This window comes from Pezoporus wallicus, unplaced genomic scaffold, assembly GCF_028554395.1.
Source record: "Pezoporus wallicus isolate ANWC-B61680 ecotype Strahan unplaced genomic scaffold, APGP_CSIRO_Pwel_v1 contig_2393, whole genome shotgun sequence".
NCBI classification, from domain to species: Eukaryota; Metazoa; Chordata; class Aves; order Psittaciformes; family Psittacidae; genus Pezoporus; species Pezoporus wallicus.
This window is the reverse complement of record NW_026636903.1, coordinates 150,794-171,218: the sequence shown is the minus strand read 5'-3', so window position 1 is coordinate 171,218 and position 20,425 is coordinate 150,794. Positions and strand designations below refer to the sequence as shown.

The 20,425-nt window shown below is 40.3% G+C and overlaps 1 protein-coding gene across 2 annotated transcripts in view; it reads right to left on the bottom strand.

The window, feature by feature from the left end:
* ITFG1 (integrin alpha FG-GAP repeat containing 1) overlaps positions 1-20,425 on the bottom strand; it is an 81,737-nt gene that overhangs the window by 22,123 nt on the left and 39,189 nt on the right. The window contains exons 10-13 of one of the 2 annotated variants that reach the window (XM_057402195.1): positions 18,650-18,822; positions 4,554-4,704; positions 3,999-4,107; positions 30-73 (exon numbers count right to left, since the gene is read on the bottom strand). In XM_057402195.1, coding sequence (XP_057258178.1) covers positions 30-73; positions 3,999-4,107; positions 4,554-4,704; positions 18,650-18,822 — 477 coding nt within the window. The remainder of the gene's footprint in view (positions 1-29; positions 74-3,998; positions 4,108-4,553; positions 4,705-18,649; positions 18,823-20,425) is intronic. The other variant, XM_057402194.1, reaches the window with a different exon arrangement.

Sequence of the window (20,425 nt, the reverse complement as noted above, 5' to 3'; positions counted from 1 at the left end):
CAGTAATGCAAAGGTAGAGTTAAACTTACTGTTATTTTCCGAGGACAGTCATTAGAACAGAGGCCACTGAGAACTGGAAAAACAAAAAGAGAACTTGTAGTGTTTACAAGTTTACAAGCCATCCTACAAGCACTACTTCTGAATCTGTTAAAGTATAGTAATAGGGTCAAGTATCCATCAAAACACACAAAGAATATCTTTATCTGACTTCTGCTAATTTAGGTTAGATACTTGAAGGAAATTCTTCCCTGAAAGGGTGCTGAGGTGCTGGCACAGGTTGCCCAGAGAAGCTATGGCTGCCCCATCCCTGACAGTATTCAAGGCCAGGCTGGACAGGGCTAGGAGCAACCTGATTTAGTGGAAAGTGTCCCTGATTATGGCAGGGAGTTGGAAAAGGATAAACTTTAAGGCCCCTTCCAACCAAAACCATCTGTGATACTATAAAAAAATTCCCAATCTGTTTGAAGCATATTTCTTTGCAGACATGAATCAGCTAATCACTGTTTTATCATATCTCACTGGTTAACCACCTTCAAAAGGAGAGATTTGCCAGTTAAATTCCAGATGAAAACAGTTCTTTAAATAGTGGACTACACATTTTATTCATTCTTCATTTCTAGCTATTTAAAAATACTAGCAGAGATTCAGCTTTACTGTTTTAACTGCTAAAAAGGGAAAGGCTTTTCCTTCTGTAAAAGGGATAGTTTTACAACTTGTTTTAAGGATTCAGAAAACCTGTAACAAACAAATCTTATTACTTATTTATTCTATAATATCAAACAAAAACCCCATTATCTATTCCTTCTATGAATTCAAAGTATTATAAGCAGATGTGTAAAATGCTACTTAATATCTAAAGCCTATGGCAGTTGTTCAATTACTTTTCTAAAACTTAAATAGTTTCAAAAATCAGTTACATTACAGAAATACTTGATAACAGTTATTTATGATCAAATATATGAAAGACAAGTAAAGCCATATGTTCTGTAACATAGAACATTGTGTTACATGAGTATTAGAACACCAGTACTAAAATGGCTTTAAAACAAACACCACACACAATAATCTAAGGTGTCACTCTGATCAGCAGCTCAATGGGTATGAGCAGTGAGGAGTACGCATACGAGGCAGTACAAAAGCTAAGTGAAAATGTAACCTCTCCATGAATTATGGTATCCAGAAGCAAGTGTGGCAGAGAGGGAAAAAAAGATGTTTGGACCAGATCTGCGGGCAGGTCATCCTAACCAGCAGTAGTTTTTTGAAGCATTTTATGTCTACTATAAGGCACAATGGAATTTTGGGTACAAAATGGGGACAGTGATATACTAAAAGGTGCAGATATTCACAGCGTAATAGTCTGATTAGAAATCATTCCCCACTAGGGTCAGAAATGATAGTGTTCTAGTGAAAAAACATTTCTAATATTTTTGTGCAAATATTAACAAAGAGTCCCAAATTACTATTCTTTGCCTATGATTTAAAAATGCTGAAATCTTCAAATACACAAAAACCTGCTCGGGTCTGGCTGGATATCGGTCAGTGGGTGGTGAGCAGTTGTATTCTCTTCCCTTGTTATTTCCTTTATAATTATTATTATTGGTGGTAGCAGTAGTGGTTTTGTGTTATACCGTAGTTACTGGACTGTTCTTATCTCAACCCATGGGAGTTACATTCTTTTGATTCTCCTCTCCACTCCTCTGGGAGTGGGGGGAAGAAGGGGGGAAGTGAGCGAACAGCTGCATGGTACTGAGTTACCAGCTGTGCTTAAACCATGACAGCTGGAAATACTCTCCCCTGAGTCATAGAAAAAATATTTTTAGACCACTTACTAATTCCCTTTTCCTGTGGTTTCTATGCAAAAATACACCCTAAAAGGGTCCTGAAAAAATGCTTGTTCCAATTTTTGATTTACACAGGCCGAATCAAAAAGTGTGTTGCAAAGTACTCCTTTCCCCATTAAAGTATCACACAGCTAGTTATAATTCTAATATGGCTTTGTGAAGTATGAGATTTTTCTAGAGGATTTTATGCATGCTTGTGTGAATTACACTACCCATACACTGTAATATTTAAAAGAAGGCTTCCATCAATATAACAGATCATTATAGGGTATTACTATGAAAATAAAGCTCAGGCTAAGGAGAAAGTAATAAATGCATCAGCTTCCAGTAGTAGCTGCTGTTCTATTTATCCTATGGCCTGAACAATGTGTGCTTAGAAGGATTAGATGCATTTAAATAACATGAAGGAAAATAGTTTTGAAAGTGAACCTCTACTTGTTCCTACTTAGCTTTGTCCCTGGAAGCTTATGAACAACCTGATTTTTCACTTCTTCTCAAAAAACCAACGAAGACAGACAAGCAATCAGCTCAAAGCTTAACACCTTTGCAACTGAAGAACACAGTGGGGTATGTGATTTGAGAACCTAATTACTCTCAGTTACAAATATCATAATCTAACTCCAGCCTTTTAAACCAAGTCCTTCATTACTTCACACATCCTTGCCATGTTCACTGCCATTCTATGTTTTTACAGTGTTTTGTGCCATGTGGTCCTTTAAGGCTGAAACCACAACTGATTCACATGTGGAAATAAACTGACTCTCATTAACAGATCACATAGTATAAGCAAAATATACACCAGTAATCACTGGTGCCAGTCATCACTGAAATGAAATCATCCCGTTTAGTACTAGATTCTGCATAATTTCCAGAGGATAGAGAAAAGAACTCCAGTAAAGTAGGCTTGATATGACAGAGGTAAAGCAGTCCCTGCTGGAAAGCAAAGTTGCAACCACTGAAGGCACAAATGAAAATAAGTGCAGTTGCATATAGTTTCTTGCCAGGTTTCTGAAAACAGGCAAGATAAAAATGCAGTCATTGCAGGCAAACAAAGCATGCTCCTTCAAGTGAATATTGCTGCAATTTCTTCCTTTCTGTCTCACTATGCCATACATATAACATGCAAACATAACTGTACTTTTCCTCAAATCATCAATTTATTAAATCTTCCTTCAAATTTTAAATAGCATCAAAAATTAAAAAAAAAATTGTATCTACACTGAAGATAGATACGTGCAGATCTAATGCTACTTTTATACTGACATTATGTGAATGTATTGTACAAAAGGTTCATGAAAGGGGCCCCATAAGCTCAGTAGCTCAACCCTTTCACTCAAAACCAATTAAAGACACTATATCATTTATTAATCTAGCTGTCAGGACATCTAATGTTGGTAACTGCAGTTTCTCTAGGAATTTATGTTAGTACTTCGCAAGCTGCCATTGGAAATTACTCTTACTGTTTACTTTTTATAGTCTGTTTCTTTACGTTGTATCCTGCATGGACACACAGGACATTCTTCCCCCATTGTTAGGCATCATTATGGGCTGAAGACATGGACAGTTCTCTTTTAGGCTGAATAACATGGTTCCATGTGCTTTTTCCCTGCAGATCGTATTTTAAGACAGTTAAATTCTTGGTTCCTTCAGAAGCCAGCAGAGAAATGAGTTTTTAAAGGCCTAGTATCTGTCTTAAGCATTTTGCTGGGATGCAGAAGAAAAGGTCCAGGGTGAAAAAGAAAGTTTAGCCTACCTCTAGTTACTGAGTGAAATCAGACATCCATACGTGCAAAAAAACCCCACCAAAACCAAAACCATACTGGGGAAATGATAAACATTTAAAGGTTAACACTTATCAGGTCAACACTGATATTAAACACCAGCAAAAGTATCAAAAACAGTGGGCAGAATTACTCTGAATTTTACTAAGTACACTAAAATAAAAACAAGAAAAAAAAAAAAAAGGTTGAAATGAAACAAACCAAATTTATCTCACCTCAGATTCTGCAACAAGGCTTCTGCAATCCCTAATATTTTCCACTCTGATTTTAGTTTTCTAGAACTATCAGACAGATAACTACCATAACGCTATCATATTCAGAGACTCAGATGATCACATACTTCTCATTTTGACTTGATTATACAGTGATAACTTACCAATAACTTTAACAAAATAGGCATCTGCTTCAAAGTTATTTTTTAACGTATGGATAGCAAAGTCCCTGTTGGAGTAGCCTTTGCTTAGCACAATGATATCCAAAATCCCCTAGGAGAAGAAAAATGTTTACGTTAGAAAGCTGATTTACTCTAGATACCTGAATTTAGCAAAAAATTTCCCTTTGAGATACAAATTAAAAAAGAAAAAAGTGTGTGCAGCAAAGTTGTCAATTTTGCACCTTTGCTATTATTTTAGGGTCTTTCAAATCTCACTAATTTATGGCAATCAAGAACAGAGTGCTCCATCCACATGTAACCAGGACCATGCATGTGGTCTGTGGCTTCTTTCTTGCTGTTGAAGAGGGCAGCCCAAGGAGAGCATATGGAGGGTCAGCAAACTTTAAGGCAGCAACGGGCTGCTGCAAACTGCCCACCTGCCGGGGAGCATCTCAAGAGCCCATTTCCAAATGTTTCTACACAGAAGTCTGCCAGTGGCACAGACAGATACAACAACACAGAGAGATGCCGTCTGCTGTAGAAAAGGATTGAACTTACATCCTCGTATATGTCGAAGAAGGTTGCTACCACCGCATCCTTGATTTGATTTAGATCCGAGAGCTCCCAAAAAACTTTAAACATGCGATGTACACTCTTGCAGCTTATGTTATTGCATGGGACATTTTCTAGTAAAAATGCCTGTTGATTGCTGTAAAACACATACATATATATGTATAAAATAACTTACTTCCTATGAACAGTCTAAATAATAGACATTACCAAAAAATTGTAATTAAGCAGTTTAAGACTCCAGAAGTTAAATATAATAAAAGCAAAGCTAGCAGCCACTGAATACTTTAAAATTCATTAGCATATACATTAACTTTACAGAATTACAACCACTATGTCATGCCTAACTTCCAACCAATGAATACAGTAAATAAATGGGTCCAAATCAGCAGAAATAATTTCATTCACCATCAACTCAAAGGAGTGAACATACGTATACTTTCTTCTGAAATGATTACAAGTGTACTTACCTGCCATCTTCGTTAATCTCTCCATGGTTCTTCAGCTTAAACAATACTTAAAAAGTGTCAGCGCTTTTTCATTATGTTATGACAATCTCTTCCCACCCCAGCTCCATTAATCATCTTACACACTGCATGATGCTTTACACAAATTTAAGACTAAACAAAACCTCTGTTGATATGTTTTCTGTTGTTTCAAAGCAAAATCTAAAACACAAACCCCAACCTACTAGCACAGTAAGAAGAGGACATGATAAACCAAACTGGACATTTGCTGACATATAACAAATAGAGACAGAAAGATAGGCAGTAATACTGAAATGAGAAACAAACCAACCAGAGTATGAGGTCTAGTACAGCAAAATCTCCCTTCCAAAGAATTTATCGAATACATGCCCACTGGTCAGTGGTAGAAATTGAGTTTGTTCATGCATCCCAATGACTAACAGCATTATCCACTGTCTCCAGCACCGTAATATTGCCACTCTCACTGGAATTGTGAAAACCTTCCAACTTCACTAACCAAGAGTCCCACTCTGGTCTGTATCCTGGGAGCCTGCTAGAATCCATCACTGCCTTGGCAATGGGAACATACGAAGTTTGAAGTTTCTGCCTCTCTTTCTGGTGGCAGAGCCACAAGATAAAGAAGACAGTGTTCTGTAAAGTCAGCTAAACATGGCAGAGCCCAGGACAATAACCCAAACCAGTTCTTCATACTGACCTTGAACATACTTCTATTTCATAGTAGAACTTTTTTTTCTGTATCTTAAAGGCATAAAGTGCTTCCAGGATGCAGTGTCACATAGGCACACACACCAGTATTCTCCTTAGGAAAGTTTTACTTTTCTTTACCTTTATGGTATATTTCAGATACTTTGCTACTTGTAAGAATCATATCCTAAAACACTGATTTCTGAAAGAGTTAGAGAAAGGCAAAACACTTTCTCTGAGAAAAAAAGTTTCCGACACTGAAATAAGAGTTCTTTTTGCCTACTGCCAAGTTAATATTTCAGAACCTGCAATGGGAAAAATGTAGGATTTCATTCTCTGTAAGATGTGTTAAAGGTAAATTGGGATATTTAAATATTTCTCTCAAAACCTTGTTATCACATTTCTTAAGCTTCTGTGAAAAATACACAAGTCAGGCTTTTATTTTTCTGCTATATGCTTACTGAAGCTTAATAGGAATAACCCACTTTTTACTACTTCACTGTTAGAAGCAGGAGCATATTGACTAGTGTCTGGACAAAATGAAACGGCAATCTACAGTATTTAAGACATCATATTGTCTCCATCTGAGAGCTCATAATCATAACTTGAAATCATGAAGTGCTCCCATTCACTTCATGTACTGTGCAAATATTGTAACAGATCAACAAACTATAAGATAAAGTGACAACCTGAGCTAAGGAAATTGCTCCAATTTCTCTTTTTCATCATCTTGACATACATTTCATTTTAAAATTTTGAGGAAGTTTTACAAAGATGCTTTCTTTCAATTTAACATTTTTTAAATTCTCAGAAATTACTGTACTTTCAGCTTTCCTCACATCAGTACATATAAACAGTCTTAGTGCTTTAAATGTCTATGTAGTTATTGAGGTGAGCTATGCTCCAAGTTTCCCTGAAGGCTGAATGTATTGTAACCAGTTGTTTTTGTGCACAAACTTAATTTTTTCATGTGCACCGCCAAGTGATTCCCACTTGACTCAATACAAGATAAATAATGAATACTGAAATGAAACATTAATAAATTATTTTAGGTTTTGATTACACAATAATGAACTGTCCTGGGTACAGCTGTAGCAGTTATTTCTCTCCTTAGTAGCTGGTGCAGTGCTGTGTTTTCAGCTTTAGTCTGGAAACAGTACTGATAACACACCCATGTTTTTAGTTGTTGCTCAGTAATGTTTACTCCGATCACAGACTTTCTCATCTCATGCTCTGCCAGGGCAGAGGGGAAGCTGGGAGGAAGCAGACAGGACACCTGACCCAAACTAGACAAAGGGGTATTCCATCCCACAGTGTGTCATGCCTGGTATATAAACTGGGAGGAGTTACCCAGAAGGCCCAGATTGCTGCTCGCGTTGGACTGGATATTGGTTGGTGGGTGGTGAGCAATTGTATTCTCTCCCCTTGTTATTCCCCTTATCATTATTATTGCTGGTGGTAGCAGTAGCAGTTTTGTATTATACCTTAGTTACTGGACTGTTCTTATCTCAAGCTGTGGGAGTTACACTCTTTCCATTCTCCTTCCTGTCATGGTTTAAACCTAGCTAGTAACTCAGAACCATGCAGCGGCTCGCTCACTCTCCCCCACCCCTTTTTCCCTCCGCTCCCAGAGGCACGGGAAGGAGAACAGAGATAAAATACTGGCCACTTTTCTCATTCGGCAATGTCCAAGGCCAGCTGGATGTTTTCACCTCAGCAAACTGACTCGATTCACCCTCTTTTTCAGCAGTTTCTGCAACTCCTTGCTGGGGACTCCATACAGCTGCCTTCCATTTCCAATGCTTTCCGACAGTACGGCAGGACCCATCAGTAAACAAGGCATACTGCTTTTCACTTTCTGACAGTTTATTATATGGTGGGGACTCTTCAGCATGCATCACCTCCTCCTGTGGTGACATTCCAAAATCTTTGCCCTCTGGCCAGTCCATGATGACTTCTAGAATGCCTGGATGACTGGGATTTCCTATTAGAGTGCACTGTGTAATTAGTGCAGCCCACTTACTCCATGTAGCATCGGTTGCATGATGTGTAGAGGAGACCCTGCCTTTGAACATCCAGCCCAGCGCGGGCAACCAGGGTGCCAGGAGGAGCTGTGCTTCAGTGCCAATCACTTCCCAAGCAGCTTGAACCCCTTCATAGGCTGCCAGTATCTCTTTTTCAGTTCGGGTACAGCTGGCCTCAGATCCTCTGTATCCCTGACTCCAGAAGCTGATGGGTCAAACATGAGTCTTCCCTGGAGCTTTCTGCCAGAGGCTCCAGGTAGGACCATTCTTCCCGGCTGCTATGTAGAGTATATTCTTTACATCTGGCCTGGTGCAAGGGCTACTGCATGAACTATCTCTCATTTAATTTGTTCAAAGGCTTGTTGTTGCTCAGGGCCCCATTTAAAATCATTCTTCTTCTGGGTCACATGATAGAGCTTACAATCAAACTGTAATTTGGGATGTGCATTCTCCAGAACCCCACCACATCTAAGAAAGCTTGTGTTTCTTTCTTATTAGTTGGTGCAGACATTGCTACATCTGTGGGGATGTGGCAATGTCCGTCTTGCCATTTTATTCCCAAAAATTGAACCTCCTGTGCAGGTCCCTTGACCTTATTCCATTTTATGGCAAAACTGGCTTTTAGCAGGATTTGGATTATTTTCCTCCCTTTCTCAAAAACTACTTCTGCTGTATCACCCCACAAGACAATGTCATCAATCTACTGCAGGTGTTCTGGAGCTTGCCGCTGCCCCAGTGCAGTCTGGATCAGTCCATGGCAGATGGTAGGGCTGTGTTTCCACCCCTGGGGGAGTCGGTTCCAAGTGTACTGGATGCCCCTCAAAGTAAAAGCAAACTGTGGCCTGCACTCTGCTGCCAAAGGCATTGAGAAAAACGCACTGGCAATATCAGCTGTGGCATACCACCTGGCTGCCTTCGACTCCAGTTCATACTGAAGCTCTAGCATGTCTGTTATGGAAGCACTCAATAGTGGTGTGACTTCATTCAGGCCACGATAGTCTACTGTTAGTCTCCACTCTCCATTAAGACTTTCACACTGGCCTATTAGTAATAGTCCTAATAATGGGGCTATTAAAGGGTGAGTGGGTCCTGCTGATCACTCCTTGGCTGTTCAGTCTATGGATCAGCCTATGGATGGGAATCAGCAAGTCTCAGTTGGTGTGATATTGCTGCTGGTGCACTGTTGTGGTCACAATTGGCACTTGTTCTTCGACCTTCAGCAACCCCACAACAGAAGGATCCTCTGAGAGACCAGGCAAAGAGGACAGCTGCTCAATTTCCTCTGTCTCCAAAGCAGAATAGCAAAAGCCCATCGGTACCCTTTTGGGTCTTTGAAATACCTCTCCTGAGGTAGTCTATGCCAAGGATGCATGAAGCCTCTGGACCAGTCACAATGAGGTGCTTTTGCCACTTCCTCCCAGTCAGGCTGATTTCAGCCTCCAGTACAGACAACTCTTGGGATCCTCCTGTCACTCCAGAAATATAAATGGGTTCCACCCCTTGACAGCTTGATGTCATCAGGGTACACTGTGTACCGGTATCTACTAGAACCTTATAGTTCTGTGCGACTGATGTGCCAGGCCATCTGATTTACAGTCCAGTAAACTGGATCGTCCCTTACCTCCAACTGGCTGGAGGCAGGGCCACCTAATAGTGATCACAACATTGGTCACTTACATCTTGTAGACAGGGATTATTCATCTTTATCACAGGAGCTGGAGTAAAATCAGCTCTTCCACTCCATCTGGGAACCTGCTCACCACAGACTGAAGCCGCAGCTTTCATGGGATGTTCATCCTTGACCTTTGTTCTCCTCTCACACACCTGTTCCTCCAGAGCTGAGGTAGGTTTTCCATCCCACTTTCTCATGTCTTCTCTGTGATCCCGCAGGTAAAATGATAGGGTGGCCCATGGCGTGTACCCCGTGTCTTCTCTCTCAAGCAGTAGGACGCCTTTTGTTAATAGCTGAGACATGGCTTGGTACACGTGGGGAGCTGGATAGACTGGATAGATCGTCTCTCAATTGTTTGAACTCCTGGGACAGTTTTTCCACAACTGAAATGATGGAAGTCTTCAAACTCTCGGAATTGATGAATCATTTCATCTACTGTTGGTAGTACTATGTCATTCCAGGTTACTGCTGCCAATGAGTGGGCATATGATGATGGTGCACTCTGTAAATTTCTGCCACATGGGTCATGTACATTCGACTTCATCTGGATCTACGCATGCATTCCCAGCATCCAGCTTGTGACAGATCATCTCTACAATGGCTGATTCCCTCAGAGACTGGATGCCTTTCTCTAGCGTGGTCCAGTTGGCCAAAAAACTCTCAACATCATCTTTGTATGGAAACCTTTCTTTCACAGCTGCGTTGATCTGTTGCTTTGCCATCAGATCTAGAGACATCTTTTTCCCATTGAAGGTGCTGGATAGTGTTGAACGGGGCTCTGTAAGCACAGGCCAAGCCCCAGCATGCTGCTGTGATTTGTCCCTCTCTGGTATGACCAGGATGACAACACACCTCATTTAAGTGTTTTACTAATTTTTCTGGATTTTGCTCGTGTTAAGTGGTGAAGTTCCAAAGCACTGGAGGGGCCCACTGGCCTAGATACTTGCCCATACCATCCCACACACCCTGCCACTCATGACTGTCCAGCCTCGAGGAAAATCTCTTGGTCTTCCTATATCATCATCTAACCTTAGACAAGACCCAAACCCAACTCCGTTTAACTTTCGAGATCATACGAAATGGTCGTGGGTAAAACACACTCTGTATATGTGCCAGCATGGTGATCCCATCACAATCAGCAGGCAGGTCTCAAGGGTATCCAAAGGCCATTCAAAACCTTCAAAACTCTCAAATTAGCTGTGAATAGTTTGGTAAGGGAGCTGGAAAGGTAAGGGAATGTCTCCTTCATAGGTTGACCACCCAAGGAGGAGAAAAAAGATGTGCAATTGCTAAACACTTCCATTATATACCTCCCAAAGTATAGAGGTGATGACCACACTGGGAACGCATGCCAGATCAGTTCCATAATCAATGAGTCTATCTTATTACAAGTCATTACCATAAAGTACAGTGAAATAAGAAACTTAGCCCAAGCCCCCCAGCCAATAAACACTAAAATAGTAAATACTGTCTGTAAAATATGACATCGTGAAACTCTGAGATAAAGAGCAACAACTTTGAAAGCCGATAAATATTAATCCAAAAAAAAAGAATGCTTGTCACAAATACGATTAAACACACTCTGGTCAGATCTGTCATTATCTCAACCCTTCATGGCCCATCTTGGGCACCACAAATAACTGTCATGGTTTAAACCGATCTGGTAACTCAGAACCATGCAGCCACTCACTCACTTCCTCCCCCCGCCCCTGCTTCCAGAGGAATGGGGAGGAGAATCGAAGGAATCTAACTCCTACGGGTTGAGATAAGAACAGCCCCGTAACTCAGGTATAACACAAAACCACTGCTGCTACCACCAATAATAATAATGTTAAGGGAAATAACAAGGGAAGAGAATACAACCACTCACCACTCGCCAACCGATATCCAACCTGACCCAAGCAGTGATCTAGCCCTTCCAGGTAATTGCCCCCAGTTTTTTATAGTGGACATGACGTGCTGTGGTATGGTGGTATAGTTACGGCTATGTGGTATAGCTGTAACTTTGGCTACTTTGGGTCAGCCGTCCTGTCTCTGCTTTCTCTTAGCTTCCCTCCTCCCTGGCAGAGCATGAGACTCAGAAAGTCCTTGGTCAGAGTAAACTTTACTGAGCAACAAGTAAAAATATCCGTGTTATCAGTGTTGTTCCCAGACTGAAAGTCAAAAACACAGCACTGTACCAGCTACTAAGAAGGAGAAAAATGACTGCTACTGCTGAACCCAGGACACTCCCCATCCTTCTGGGAGTTGGGGAAGAAAGTAGGGAGGAGTGAGCAAGTGGCTGCATGATTCTGAATGTGATGAACAGGCTGGGTTTAAACCACAACATGAATAGTAATGGAAACCAGAAACCAACAGGGGCAGTTGCAATGCCGTACTGTTTGCAGAGGGAAGAGAAATAAGCTGTTTGCTGCCTTCTCAGGTATTCAGTACTTTCCTGGAAAAACTCCCAACATCTGCCTTTGGCCTTTGATCTGCAGTTGAGTCCTTGTGTTACTTAGGGCTTATACAAGCATCACTAGACTCAAAGTATCTACCTCCATGTTTTATTTCTGCTAAATTCTACAATTACCAAGGGCAAGTTAATGACCTATTATTATGAACCAAATTTTAAAGATTAACATCATCATAAAAGAAAAAAATCTCCTTGTAACAATGAAAATGATGAGCATCGTTAAATGACAAAATGTCCCTGAAAGTCTACAGAAAAACACAAAACCATACTTGGCTGCAATAGTAAAATCTTAAAATCAATGCTGGAGTGCTAGAAGAACGTGCAACAGTACATCACCTTAAATATTGAGAAGAGGCAGAGTAAAAAACTCTGAACTAAGACTAGCATATCACTAGTAACATGCTGTTTGCATGGTGTACAGACCAATATATACACAGTGGCAGCTAAATTTTATGTACTACCTGCATAACTTTATCCCACAAAACTCATGAGTGATGCTCAATAGAGTTGTTTACAATCTGAAACCTTCTGATGAAGTCATCTCTGCAGCAAAGCCACATTTAATAAGACTGAATAACTATAGGCAAGGCTTAACACCAAAGACTGAAGACTTATTTCAGCTTCATTTTAACATGTTTCTCTGCAATTAGAATTAAATATTTACTGCTTCATTTCATACATCTCTTATTCTGTCAGTTTTAGGCTAGTTCATTTACAGTTATACAAGGGACATCTAAATGACTAATATCTTACTCCAGGCATTCAGAATAATTTATTTTGCCTCTTTCTTTTAGATTTACTCAATTACAAGATTTGCTCATCAATCCTACATTTAAAAGACGTTCTGTATCAAACCTTATATCTGAACAATGAACAATGATCTAGGAGGACATAATTTGGTCAAGAGTCCTTTCAAGTATACCCATATAAATGATTAATACATATACATTAATTGAAAACTGAGCACGAATACTTGGAAAACTGTCTAGAAGTCTATTACATTCCAAGTTTTTCATTCAAGTGTCCATATCCAGTTGTTTGTTATCTCCAGGTTTTATTCTTTACTGTTATTTATCAGCAATGTCAGAGAGGATACTGTATCTCTAACTTTACCACTACTTTACAGTGAAAAACATTTCCTTTGAATAAAAGCATAATTGGAAAAAAAAGCTTCCTTAAATTACATGTTTGCAATGCAAGAGTATTAACCATTATTACATCTAATTTGGAAACAAGGAGTTAAACAAAACTTGTTCTGTTTAATCAGGTGTGACAAAGATAGGTATTTATAAACTCACATGCAGTGCTTAGACTTCCATTGTTTACTAAAGTCAATTTAAAACCAGCATGTGAAAAAATAAATGCAATTAGATGAATCAACTATTGATAAAATCCCTCTACCTATTGTTATTCTATGTACCTACATGATTTCTAATACAGTCATAAACTGAGGAAAGAAAAATTCATTTATGAATCTAGCCTGAAGAAAAACCTGCGGACTAGAATTCTAATGTTCAGATTTTGACCTGATCCCAAGTCAGAAGTTAAAGAGATATATAATAGAGAGATAAATATATAAAAATCTACTGCAAATTTAGCATCTTCACCTGCTGAGTGATGTCTTGAGTCTCTGGGTTCAAACCCCCACAACACTTGCATCCACAAGTGAGACTTTTTCTGTTGTGTGGCTGTTAAGAATGTCTCCTTGCTCTCAGAACATTACACACATTATTAACAATTTGACTGACTTACTCACCTGGAAGGACAATAAGCTAATATTAATCCTATCATATCTTTATTTCAGTGATTTGTAGATATTTTTAAGGATTTGATCTGAAAGTGCTTTCCTGAATTGTGCTGAAAGCATAATTGATTTTAATCATATTACAGAATCATAGAATAGTTAGGGTTGGAAAGGACCTCAAGATCATCTAGTTCCACACCCCCTCACCCCCCATGAACACGGACACCTCAGACTAAACCATCTCACCCAAGGCTCTGTCCAACCTGGCCTTGAACACCGCCAGGGATGGAGCATTCACAACCTCCCTGGGCAACCCATTCCAGTGCCTCACCACCCTTACAGGAAAGAATTTCTTCCTTATATGCAATTTAAACTTCCCCTGTTTAAGTTTTAACCCGTTACCCCTTGTCCTGTCATTGCAGTCCCTAATGAAGAGTCCCTCCCCAGCATCCTTATAAGCCTCCTTCAGATACTGGAAGGCTGCTCTGAGGTCTCCACGCAGTCTTCTCTTCTCCAGGCTGAACAGCCCCAACTTTCTCAGCCTATCTTCACACGGGAGGTGCTCCAGTCCCCTAATCATCCTAGTGGTCCTCCTCTGGACTTGTTCCAACAGTTCCATGTCCTTTTTATGTTGAGGCCACCAGAACTGCACACAATACTCCAGGTGGGGTCTCACAAGAGCAGAGCAGACGGGCAGGATCACCTCCTTCGATCTGCTGGTCATGCTGCTTTTGACGCAGCCCAGGATACGGTTGGCTTTCTGGGCTGCAAGCACACACTGATGACTCATGTTCATTTTCTCATCGACCAGCACCCACAAGTCCTTCCCACAGGGCTGCTCTGAATCTCTTCTTTGCCCAGCCTGTAGGTGTGCCTGGGATTGCTTTGACCCAGGTGCAGAACCTTGCACTTGTTATGGTTGAACTTTATAAGGTTGGCATCAGCCCACCTCACAATCATGTCATAGCCACTTGTTACTGGTCTCCAACTGGACACTGAGCCATTGATCACAACTCTTTGTGTGCGGCCATCTAGCCAGTTCTTTATCCGCCAAGTGGTCCACCTACCCAACCAATGTCTCTCCAATTTAGAGACAAGGATGTTGTGTGGGACAGTGTTGAACGCTTTACACAAGTCCAGGTACATGACATCAACTGCTCTACCCCTGTCCATCAGTTCTGTAGCCCCATCATAGAAGGCCACCAAATTGGTCAGGCAGGATTTCCCCTTAGTGAAGCCATGCTGGCTGTCACCAAGCACCGTGTTGATTTTCATATGCCTTAGCATGCCTTCCAGGAGAACCAGCTCCAAGATTTTGCCAGGCACAGAGGTGAGACTGACTGGTCTGTAATTCCCCGGGTCATCCATTTTCCCCTTCTTGAAAATGGGGGTTATATTTCCCTTTTTTCCAGTCGTTGGGAACTTCACCAGACTGCCATGATTTCTCAAATATGATGGCCAGCGGCTTCGCAACTTCATTTGCCCGCTCCTTCAGGATCTGTGGATGGATCTCATCAGGACCCACGGACTTGTGCACATTCAGATTTTAAGATGGTCTCGAAGCAGTTCCTCTCCTACAGTGGGCGCAAGGTCTTCATTCTCACAGTCCCTGCATCTGCCGTTCAAGATTTGAGTGGTTTGGTCAGAGCCTTAGCCAGTGAAGACCGAGGCAAAGAAGTCATTCAGAACCTCAGCCTTCTCCAAATCCTGTGTAGCCAGTTCTCCTGAGAACTTCCTGAGGGGACCTACATTCTCCCTAGTCTGTTTTTTATTTGCTATGTACTTGTAGAATCCCTTCCTGTTATCTTTAATACCTCTAGCTAAGTTTAATTCTAACTGAGCCTTAGCTTTCCTAATCTGGTCCCTAGCTTCCCAGACAACATTCCTGTATTCTTCCCAGGCTGTCTGTCCTTGCTTCCACCTTTTATAAGCCCTTTCTTTTTCCTTCGATGTTTCTTCAGCAGCTCCTTATCCATCCATGGAGGTCTCCCGGCCCTCCTGCTGCACTTCCTTCTAGTCGGGATGCAACAGTCTTGAGCTTGTAGCTGATGATCCTTGAATATCAACCAACAGTTTTGGGCACCCCTGGCCTCTAGGGCTATATCCCATGGAACCTTACTAAGCAGGTTCCTGAGGAGGCCAAAGTCTTCTCACTTGAAGTCCAGTGCAGTGAGCTTGCTACACACTCTTCTCACTGTCCTGAGGATCTTGAATTCGACCATCTCGTCATCTCTCCATTGTCATATATATTTTCAAAGGAATAAAATGGTTTCTGCCTCCTTTAATTTCTTTAAGTTACAGATGGCAACTAGAAGCTAGGCTTCCTCGACTATAGCGCAGATTAAGGTCAAGAGTTCAGAAAAATGCTTTTATCATTTAATCACCATAATCAATCACTGAAATTAAGGCTGTAGATGTAGCATGAAAGGCTTCAGAGAAAGAAAGAAGCAGCTTGATCCAGAAGTGTTTAAAATTAATTAAATAAGGTTTTCATTTTAATTTGCTCTAATTTAAGTGGAGCTTTTAATTCCCACACTGTTTTAATTCTTTTCAATCTGTGACCCAGTTACACGTTGTGAAAGAAAGTATCTCCTTAAGTTTCTCAGATACAATGAATTAATACTAATCTGAAAGTGACATTTCACAGCGGGTGCAAAAACTGTGATTTTCACTCCCATCCCAAAGTACAAAGAATCTGCTTCCATTACTTTTCTACAAATACTGGAAATACACCATGTTAACGTGCAATGTATTTCTTAATTTTTCATTTACTTCTCTTTTTGCAGACTTCCTCAGCTCTCTTTAACACCTTGTCAAACCATCTGCCAGTACCTTCAGCCCTTATGCCTTACTATGTCACTCCACTCTGAAGTTAATTTTCAAAATAACTTCAAGTTGCACCCACTGAATAAACAAACAATTTCTGAAGCAAGGAGTGCATCACAGTATTTCATTGCAACAAGGCATAGGTAACTTCCTGGCCTTTTATAGGAGTAACTATTTACAAACTATTTAAATGTTCACAATATTACACGGCCATGTTTATACGCCAGGCAGAGGAGAGAGGCTCCTAAGAATCTTAAAAGATAAAATAAATGAAATAAATTTCTGAACTCTATGAATCTTCACAAAGTCTTTCCAAAGTGTACTTGCTATCAGGGTACACACTTAAAAATAGCCTATAGTACAGCTCAAACCAAGATTTGTGGGGCTTCAGAAAAAAAAAGATAAGAACAATGTTATAGTTTAGATGTCTTGGTATTCTATGGAAAAAGAAGGACTTTTGTTCTAGTCTGCTCGTTAGACAGTCTACAGTCTTTATGCAATGACTGCTGAACAGGAGATGCAACCTCCTAATTGCACAAGGCTATGGAGTAAAAACCTGACATTCAGGGCCCCAGTGCTTAACTTCACATAACACCCCCTTCTCCTCTGCTGTATCAGAATACAAACAGCTGCTGTGCTAGTTATTTTCAGGCTGAGAAGTACAGAGACAGAGCTCAGCTGCTCGCTGCCTTGTCTCCGAATCACATCATGTAGGCTGAATATCAGCATGTGGCTCTTCAAACTGGGTCATTTTCAGATATGGGTATTGGAAGAACTCTTAATACAAAAATGTCTGTGGGTGATTAATATTTAGGCAACCACTAGAGAATCTGTAATGACTTCTTTAACTTCAGCATCTAAATTCTGTCTATATACTGTTTTTCTTACTATTCATTCAAACTATGAACCTGCATTCAAGCTTACCAAAAATACCATACAGAGGAATATAATAAATACACGTGTAAGAGACCTATTTTGCCTTTTAATACACTAGCACAAATATCTGTCATAGATCTCAGTAAAGACAATGTTAAGATTCCATAAGGTATTGATTAAAAAAAAGGAGATACCATATCAAACTTTATATCTCTTCAGATCCTGGAAAACCCAGTTTATGCACCATCAAGCAGACCCTGAGTCAGGGCATGGCATGCTGCACGTATCCTGTCTGTAGGGAGTGAGGTTTACTGGCGCTATGGTCTCTAGAGCTCTTTCAAGTTTTTCTTAGAAGTAAACAAGTCTATTCATCATTTCTACTGTCAAGCAAAAGGATGTTCACATGAAAACATGCTGCTTCACTTTAAGGTAGAGACAAGGACATTCTAGTGGTATCATCACCAGGTGCCAAGCCAGAGCTGCCTGCCTACAGGTTTCTCCATTCTGATCAGCTACCTAAGTCTGTCCTGCAGGCAAGTGGTGTGTGCATAATAGCACTGGTGTGCACCTACTCAGGTCAACTGTTATGTGGATCACTAACTCCGCAGTGTACAATAGCCTCCCTGTAAACATCACTGCATGTTCTCTCCTACCTAACACAAGAAGGTAGCAATACAAAGTATTGGGAAAAAAAGTAATGAAGACAGATGAAAGAAGGAGAAAGATTACACTGACAAATTCAACAGGAAAGATTAGAAGCTTCTCCCCCTCCCCTTTTTTTAGGGGGAGGGGTAAGTGTATTTATTTCAGTTAAATTTGAATGATATAATATCACTGGTGAGTTATTAGGTATGTCTAAAATCCCTGGTTCTCAAAAGGGGCAAAACACTATTGCATTTTTCAGTAGTCAACAGCTGGTGTTCACTCCATGTGACAGCATGGAGCAGGCTCCCCAGCTCTCAGCAACCAGTGTTACTAGCCAACACTGAAAGCAGAAGTCAGGATTATACAGATGATTTGGGAAAGGAAAGAGATAATCATCTCCTATTATCCAGGATGACTGGCCAAAATGGTACTTCATACTCCACTCCCTGGTGTGATTCCCTGCCAAGAGTCCCAGTTCAAGCCTATACAATTATGCATTCAGAATATACCTTGTAAATGCATACCTTTTTAAAAATAAAACAGTTATCAGAGATCAAAAGTCATGCTCACTAGATAAAGTGAACAAGATGCACTAAAATTAGTAATTTGTATGATAGATGATTGAACATGTATTTGATAATCTTTATTTCTAGGTTTACATATACTCTACCTTCCAGATGTGTTCTTTAGTATAGCAAGAGCATCTGGGTAGCCATCCATATTGTAATCTCCAATATGAAGTGTAATTGGAAATGAAGTTTCTGTTGAAGATTTGTCACTTTGATATGGTACGAAGCCCCAGAGTGTCTCTTTATTTCTGAAGTCTTGCAAGACTGGAATCCACTGTAAAATAAAACAAAAAAAAAAACCCAGCTAGGAAAAGAAATCCATTTTCTTCATTTAAACAACCTAGTTCTTTTTAAAACAGCAGACATATATTCACTGCATCAGGATTCTTAACAATTCAAAAATTTCCAAAGAGGAAATAATGATTATTTCCTAGCTCTGGTACCAAATGAAAAAAATGATTTGAAGTTTTTTCTATTCGAGAACAGGAAAAAAAAAAATAAAAGGTTATAAGAATAAAGGACCTGTGTTTTGAAATGTGTCCAGTGTATGGAAATATTCAGGAATAACTTCAGTGAAATTCAGGTTTGCCTGCAATCTATACTAATCCTCAAGTATAGGTAAGGCCAAATCACAAGTCCCATAATTTTTCCTTGAATGGCAAGCAATAGGCAGCATTAAAGCTGGAGAGGGGGTTCACCCTCATTAAATTTGTAGACAACACCAAACTGGGGAATACTACCAATATGCTTCAGGAGCAGATGGCCACTCAGAACGGTAAGAATGGGAAAAAAGGGACCTCATAACAGTTAGTAAAGGAAATCCAGTACAGGGGAGTAAATCGCCATAAACAGTACAGGCTGGAGACCCACCAGCTGGATAGCTTTCCTAAAAAGGATGCCCAGGTCCTGGTGAGCAATAAGCTAAAGCTGAGCGTGGCAGCTATGACAGCATAAGAGCATACCACACTGTAACTGCTGCCTATACTCCTGCTGGTTGAGGCAAGTCATCATTTCTTTGTTTGGCAGTTGTTAGTCTGCATCTGGATTCTGCATCCAGTTTTGTCCCCCATGGTTCAAGATTTGAGAATACAAAAAGTACAAAAAAAGTACAAAAGTACAAAAGAAATGCAAAGTATAATTTCTCCAGGACAAGAAACAGAATGTATCTGCACTTACTTTCCACTAAGTGCTGAAGAAGTGCTAAACAGCAATTTATCTTAATTAAAATCAAAAGTAATTTTAGGAGTTGGTATGAATCCAAAGTACCAGGGTTAACATTTCAATGCTATGGAAAAAATCAGTGCCATTTTTAAAACCAGAAGTAGTTTTATATGTCAATTAACTCACAATGCCTTCAAAAGGACAGAAGGGTGCCATCTTAAAGGACCACTATCACCAGCATCAAAAGACTTAGAGCATCTTAAATGTTTTTTATCCAAGCTTTAATTTAGCTATTTCAGGAACCAGAATGAGATCCCTGACAGCATGGTTGCCTGCTGTGGAAAGACCCCCTTACTAACACAGTTCAGTAATCAACACCACTTCTGCCATATGGCAGGAATGTGTGAGACTTGGACTGGTCCTTTGAGATTACCTACAGCCATGTGTGTATTAGAGAAGCCTGCAGAGTTGTTGAAGTATGCTAAGGTCACCTCTGGGTATCACACATGGCTTAGAAGCCTGGACCAGTCCTGCCAGACACTGCTTATACTTACTGCATGTCTGCCTATGTGAGTGGTGGCATCTCAGTTGCAGTAATGACCTACACCACACTTGATGAAAACTTAAAGCTGAAACTAAACATACTTTACCCTTTCACCTTCCCCCCCCCCCGCATGCCCATGTAGTTACTGCTAGCTGCTGAAGGTTTGGAAAAG